Source organism: Hemicordylus capensis, chromosome 3 (assembly GCF_027244095.1).
Source record: "Hemicordylus capensis ecotype Gifberg chromosome 3, rHemCap1.1.pri, whole genome shotgun sequence".
Classification (NCBI taxonomy): Eukaryota; Metazoa; Chordata; class Lepidosauria; order Squamata; family Cordylidae; genus Hemicordylus; species Hemicordylus capensis.
The window spans coordinates 126,395,572-126,402,726 of record NC_069659.1 but is presented as its reverse complement, the minus strand read 5'-3'; the positions used below and the strand labels follow the sequence as shown (position 1 = coordinate 126,402,726).

General features: G+C 42.6%; 1 protein-coding gene across 7 annotated transcripts in view; it reads right to left on the bottom strand.

The window, feature by feature from the left end:
* Positions 1–247: 247 nt before the first annotated feature.
* The window catches only part of LOC128350287 (E3 SUMO-protein ligase ZBED1-like), a 256,967-nt gene continuing 250,059 nt past the window's right edge, over positions 248–7,155 (bottom strand). For all 7 annotated transcript variants that reach the window (XM_053308329.1, XM_053308327.1, XM_053308324.1 and 4 more), the window contains one exon: positions 248–714. In XM_053308329.1, the coding sequence (XP_053164304.1) occupies positions 526–714 (189 nt within the window). In that variant the 3' untranslated portion in view covers positions 248–525. The remainder of the gene's footprint in view (positions 715–7,155) is intronic.

Sequence of the window (7,155 nt, the reverse complement as noted above, 5' to 3'; positions counted from 1 at the left end):
GGTTGTTTAAAGTTTTTTTTTAAAAAAAATCTAGTGGGCACAAAAGAGATCCTGAGTATTTCTAAAGTTGCTCTTTGGATCCTGGCCTATATTCACAAGAAATGAAGCCCAATCTGGCCATTCATAGAAATCTTTTGGAAGGATTAAGCATGCTTAAAAGGAAAAAGACTTTAACTTCAGACCTAAGCTGAATATGTTTTAGCCTCAAGGGGCAGCCCTTTTTGTTCATATTAAAGAAAACCCTTAATTCTATGTAAGGTTAAAGTTTTTTTTAATCACAGACTGAAACATCATGATTACAAAACAGATGGTTAGATTCAAAACCACCATACACACACTTCTGGTTGGGAACATCTTGCCCACCATCACCACTGCCACCATCACTAGTGGACTGGCAGCTCAAAGAGTTCATATTTGCCCAAGTGACCGAACAGTGAATTCCGGAAGTATGAGTGATGCTGCACAGCAGAGGCCAGTGAGACATGTTGCATTCACGCAGCAAGCCGTGGCTGTGTTTTGTGGCCTCTATGGGGCTGTATTAGGAATCCCAACAAGTTTGCAGCTTTCTGTCCAGAGTCTTTTCTGCAGCTGCTCATCATAGGAAACATCAACAGATTTTGTCCTTTGCTCATTGTAAAGATAGCAGCCGCCAACTCCTTCTAGCTCTGGTGAAACCGCTGCATAGATCGACGTGGATGCACCCTCTTCTGCTGTCTGTGGATCAGAAAAACCAAGGAATAATAAAGCAAGTAGAACAGAAAAATAGCCAACAAGCTTCTTCAAGATGCGTGCAAGGCCTTATTTCATGTGCTATGACTTTGATAGGGAAAGGGAAAACAAGGTTTATTCCACAGTGAGCTTACATAAGGCTGTCAATAGGTGCAAGAATTTTTTCATAAGAAGTAGAAAAAGGTACAAGAAAGTTTGTTTCAAGCAAGGGGAGAGAATGCCACTGAAATTAGATAGTACCATATTTTTATCATTATCATCATCATCAAATCTATCCTGTTCTAGCTGGCAAAAGTTTCTTAGAGAGGCTAACACAATATAATATAAAACACAATAATAATACATTAAAATATTGCACAAAAAAGAAAAGCAGTAGAAAGATGGCAAAAGTCAGGTTAAAGGGAGCAGCTGGAATCTAAAAGGGTAAACAAAAAGACCTTTGCTTGGTACGGGAAAAACATCAGCCATGGCACCAGGTGAGCCTTCTGGAGGAGAGAATGTCAAAGCTGAAGTGCCACAACTGAAAAGGCCCTCTCACCTAACTTCTGAAAGTGTGGGGGCCAGCGTTCCCTCTAAGAGGGATTCCCAGATGTTGACTACAACTCCCAACATCCCCAACTGCAATAGCCTTTGCTTGAGGATTATGGGAATTGTAGTCAACAATATCTGGGAATCCCTCTTATGAGGGAACTCTGGTGGGGGCCCAAAAAGGCTTCTGAGAAAGGTCTTAACCATTGAGCAGTTCACATGGGAGATGGTGGTCACTGAGGTAATCTGGTTCCAAATCATTTAGGGCTTTAAGGGTGAAAACCAGCACCTTGAATTGAGCCCTGAAAAAGACCAGGAACCAGTGGCTTTGTTCCTACACTGGCAAGATATGTTCCACACACTTGGCCCCAGTTAATAACCCAGATCCCATATTTTGTACTAACTGTAGTGTTTGAACTGCCTTCAAGGGCAGCCCCATTGTAGCAATCTAAAGCGGGATATTACCACAGCATAAACAACTGGAGAGGAGAGCTGGTCTTGTAGTAGCAAGCATGACTTGTCCCCTTAGCTAAGCAGGACACATCCTGGTTGTATATGAATGGGAGACTTGATGTGTGAGCACTGTTAAGATATTCCCCTTAGAGGAGCAGAAGGTTCCAAGTTCCCTCCCTGGCACTGTGAGAGAGATTGCTGCCTGCAACCTTGGAGAAGCCGCTGCCAGTCTGTGAAGACAATACTGAGCTAGACGGACCAATGATTTGACTCAGTATATGGCACCTTCCTATGTTCCTAACTGTGGCTAAGCTATCCCTGTCCAGGAGAGGTCCAAGCTGGTGAAAGGCGCTTTCTGTTACTTGTGCCTTCACAGATCAGGTTGGATTGAGCAGCATCCCAGACTACAGACCTTGTCCTTCAGGGAGTAGTGCAACCACCATCTAACACAAGGGAAGCTCTATCAATACGGCAGGTTTTCCCCTATGGAGACTTGCCACACATAGCCTATGAGGTTGCTCTTCTATGAAAGAGACTACTGTATTGTCAAAGTACTTAAATCTAGTAATATTTGACCAATCCAATATCATTTAAACTGCATAATCCCAGAAGGCAGCTCTGCTTGCAAGTACTGAGTCTCCTAAAATGTGGAGATGACATATGCATGAAACCTAATCTCTGATTTCTGTCTATCCTGTCACTTCCCTTTGTGGTTCCACAAGAGGTGAGAGTTTTGTGTTGCCTAGAAACCATTTAGCTCAGTCAGTTTTGGTACCCTTGTGGCCCAATACAGTCTCGGCAACTCCCTAGACTAGTTCTAGAACTGCACTCCGACATAGGCTGCCTAACTACTATGCCTCACTTCTCTCCACTCTGAGGAATTGTAATTCTCTGAGGAGTCTTGATATCCCAAGAATGATCATCAGCACCAAAAACTACAATTCCCAAGGCACGTTGAAAGATAGCAATGAAAATTAAGCTAATTAAGTGCAGAAAATTGCTTTCATTTGTTGACAATTTAGTCCATGAGTCAGGCCCACAAATTTTGGCCATCAGTACCATCTAAGGGGATGAATGCTCATAGTGATTTTTGGCAATGTCTCTCCCCTCCCCACTGCCCCCGAGTTGAAAAATAGGTGATAGCATTGTTGCACTTCCAGCTTTCTCTGTGTTATCACCCTTTTTTATTGCTACTCCAAAGGGTAAAACGACAGTCATTTTTGCACAGAGGAAAGGGTTAGAGCAGGGTGTCTTAACCTTGGGTCCCCAGATGTTGTTGGACCCATCATCCCCCGCCACAAAGGCCATGCCTGGGCATGATGGGAGTTGGAGTCCAACAACATCTGGCGACCCAAGGTTAAGAAACCTTGGGTCAGAGTCAGGATTAGGATAACAATGAACCAATTGTTGTGCTCTCTCTGGAGTAATCTTTGGAGAGCATTCCTGCCAACTTTCATTTCTATTTCTCTGACAACCTCAATAAAAAGTTGTCATAGTTTTTGTGTTTTTAACATTTTAAAAAGCTTTTAAAACACCATTGCAAATCTGCTGCAGGCCTGATGGTCAGGACAATAAAAGCAAGATAACACAGTGAAAGTGGAAAGTATTGCAATGCTATCACCTATTTTCCATCTCTAGGGGGGTAGACTTTATAAAAAACCACCATGATCATTTGTCCCCCAGCTGGCTCATGTACTAATTGAAGGACCATTTTAAAAAGAAAATGAGCAATTCTGACAGGGTTATTAATAATGGCTCTCTCTAGATTTAAGGGTACTCCACCTGTGATGCCTTTATATCCACTGTGCACTTATTCACTCAGTGGTCAACTCATGTATGTCTATAGAATGCAATGTCAATATTACCACTGCTTTAAAAAGAAGATAGTGGTTTGGAAGATCTTCAGTCATTTCCAAATACCAGGTTCCTGCAGGTGACCCAACGCTGGTTGAATCAACATAGAGGTTTTCAAAATCACTAAACTCTTTGCAAATGTCAGCCTTTGGCATCTGACTTGCATGTTTGCAGCGGTAGAAGCTGAGGTCTCTGCATGTCTATGTGAATAGTGGAAAAGAAGGCAGAAGGCTAAACTAGATATGCTGTTGTATGGCCTTGCATGCATATGGTTTGAATATAAATATGCAGCCACAATACCAGATGTGGGGTGCGGGGAGGGGGATTTGCCCTGCCATGGTCCCAATCTGGATGCCCCTCCTCTGGCTGCTGTTTGCCTTGGGAGGGAAGCTCCCTTTGGTGTCAATGGAAGATTTTCTCCCAGAACAAGTACCAGCTGCAGTGTTGGGGTCCCCAAGATCCAGTTTGAGGCTGTGGCATAGGCAAAAGATCAAAGTTTCCATCTCTAGTTTGGCCCTAATTCACCACCATGGATTTCATTCAAGATTTGTTCTTCTGTGCACAGTAATGTCCCCACATTAGCCAGTTATTTTGTTTCTCAGAAGCAGAATGAGTACATTTCTGAAAGTAAGCAGGACTACTGAAATCTCCAGCGTAATTATGCTCTAACAAGATGAAAAGCTCTTGAATCTGCCACAAATAGATGAAGGTGTAGGTTGTGTGCAGAATGCATTCCGTTCATAATATGAGCTAGAGAGCATGACAACCAGAGTGACAGCAACTGAAAATGGTGGGGCTTAATCCAGCAAAGCAAGGTAAACTAGAGGATTTCATTTGGCATAAAGGATTATCATCAAAGTGCTGTGCTGTCAAAAAGAAAAACTAGAACACGTCAAACACAAAACCAAACCACAGTAACAGTTTATAGGCATGCAACACCATTTGCCTCAAATCTAACAGAAAAAAAGCCTTCCAACCCCATGTGACCGAGCGGCGGCTGCTTTTCTCCTGGCACACTGCAAGGGAAGGCTTGTGCAGTGGCTGTGTGGCACTATCACCTCTGCTGCCACAGCTGTCCCACTGCTGCCAAGACTGCTAGGGGAAGGGTGTGGGCCTGGCAGGAGGGGCTCGAGTACTTCTCTTAACTGGCTCAGATTGGCTCAGCAAACAATTGGAGTTCTTCCAGATTTCTTTCTTTCTTTTGCAGGACACACACTCACGCAGATACCTTCCAGGTTAGTCCAAGAAGACCACTCCTATGTGCTTACTTAATGAAATACAGGGCACACTGACGACACCCTACACCAGGGCTGCACAACTTCATCCCTACAGCTGCTGGACTACAACTCTCATAATCCCTGACTATTTACTACTGTGGCTGGGGATGATGGGCACTGTAGTCAACAACAGCCAGAATGCAGAAGTTGTGCAGCCCTGCTCTACTCCAAAACTATAGGCAATCTGCTTTCCGCCAGCAGTCTCATGCAAAATAAAATTGAGCTTTGTAGAACATTATATAACAGCTTCTAAAAAAAATTGTCCAGGACTATTTATTTTATATATTTATTGTTAAATTTATAAACAGCCTTTCATTAAAACAATCTCAAGGCAGTTCTCTGTGCACATGGTCTGATTAAAATGAGCCTAGTCAATCCAGGTGGGTAGATTCACTTACTGCCAGTGGATGTTCTAAGCACCATAAGCAACAAGATTCCATGATCTTCAATGTCAAAAATAACTGAGAACAGTCTTAGCAAGGATTCTTCCCTGTTGGTCTCTAGATGCAGATAATCCACAATGCTCTGCCAAATTAAAACAAACTGAGGAAGGACATTTGATTCAGATATAACTGCTGTTGCTCTAGCACAAGCTTTCTAAGAAAAGAAATATTAGATATTGGCCTATTATTGGCAGGTCATCTCCACAGAATAGTTTTGTCCCCAGAACAAACCGCCTACGACCTCATTTAAAGAGGCTGGCACACTGCCCTCTTGCAAACACTCAATGCCAAAGTTTCCTGCAAAGACCCTTGCCAAAAGCTGACCCAGCCTGGTTCAAGCATGGCAAGAAGAAGCAAGCATTACAAGAAGGTGCTTCTCACACCTCTGACTTGGATTCTGTTGTAACTGTGGAATTGGAGTCAGACTCTAAGCAAAAGCAAGTGAAGAACCTTCATGTTGTCATGGACTGTTTCAACAGCTCTGTCGAGAAGTTCCATGGGTAATAATTTAGGCAGATGGAACCAGGTATGTTTGGCAGTTCTCAGCAAGTATTTGATATTCGAAGGGTGATGGGATTAGAAGTACTGTAATCGAAATCAGGCCAAAGCCTGTTAAGAGCAGGGGAAGGATCTTGTTTTGGAATATCCATTTTGATTTTAAAACCTCTAAAGCAACTGTAGTAGCTACCTAAAGGCACAGCGGGGAAATGACGACTAGCAAGCCAGAGGTTGCCAGTTTGAATATCTGCTTGTATGTTTCCCAGACTATGGGAAACACCTATATCGGGCAGCAGTGATATAGGATGATGCTGAAAAGCATCATCTCATACTGCGCGGGAGGAGGCAATGGTAAACCCCTCCTGTATTCTACCAAAAACAACCACAGGGGTCTGTGGTTGCCAAGAGTCGACAGTGACTTGATGGCACACTTTAAAGCAACTGTAAGATCATGTAGATTACTCTTGAATTTAAGACACTTTATGTGCAAGTTTTAACCCTTGCACATTGTGTATATCCAGAGAAAAAAATAGACTGTATGTGAAGGGTGGAAACCAAGATGGTGCACCTGTTTCCAAAGCACATTTTGGACCCAGTTTTGTTTTATGGGACAATAGTCACCACCACATTCTGAGACATGGCAGATATCTACATGGTTCCAAGCCTCACTCCTGTGAAATGGTGACTATAGCAACTGGGGTAATCTGGAGAAAAAGCAATGTCATGGAAAGCTCAAATAACTTTTAGTTAGGCGCTTTAAAGACTGGGTACTACAGGGATAATATTGGGCATGTATAAGATGTAATTAGAAATAAATAAAACATTATTATATTTTCCTAATGTCTCTCCCCCACCCCACATTGGGAAAAAATAGGGAAACAATGTTTACAAAATTGTGTTACATGCTGATCTGTTCAAGAAATGCCACCCTGCCCCCATACAATTGTGGACAAAAACTAAACCCCTTTGGTACACAGAAGACACAAGAGGTTAGTTAAGGAAGCCACTTTGCATTTTGTGCAGATGTCATCATGGTTAAATAAAGACAAGTACACAAAGTCAATAGAAAATGACAGGCAATATGGTACAGTAATCTGTAGGCTACCCTTCTCTGAAACACAGCAGAGAAATGTTTTCTTAGGCAAAAATATATACTCATCCCTGCCATTCGTATATTGATTTATTTTGAACCCTAGCCTGTTTCCTCTCTCTCTCTCTCTCTCTCTCTGAGTTTCCCATTTCCTGTCACCTTAGTTGTTATGCTTTAAAATCCTCCTTGGTCACCTTTCTGTCTGGGGCACATAACAAGAAGACCCAAGAGAAAATGGATAAACGATTGTGTCCTCCATAAAAAGGTTCATCCTGCCCTCAGA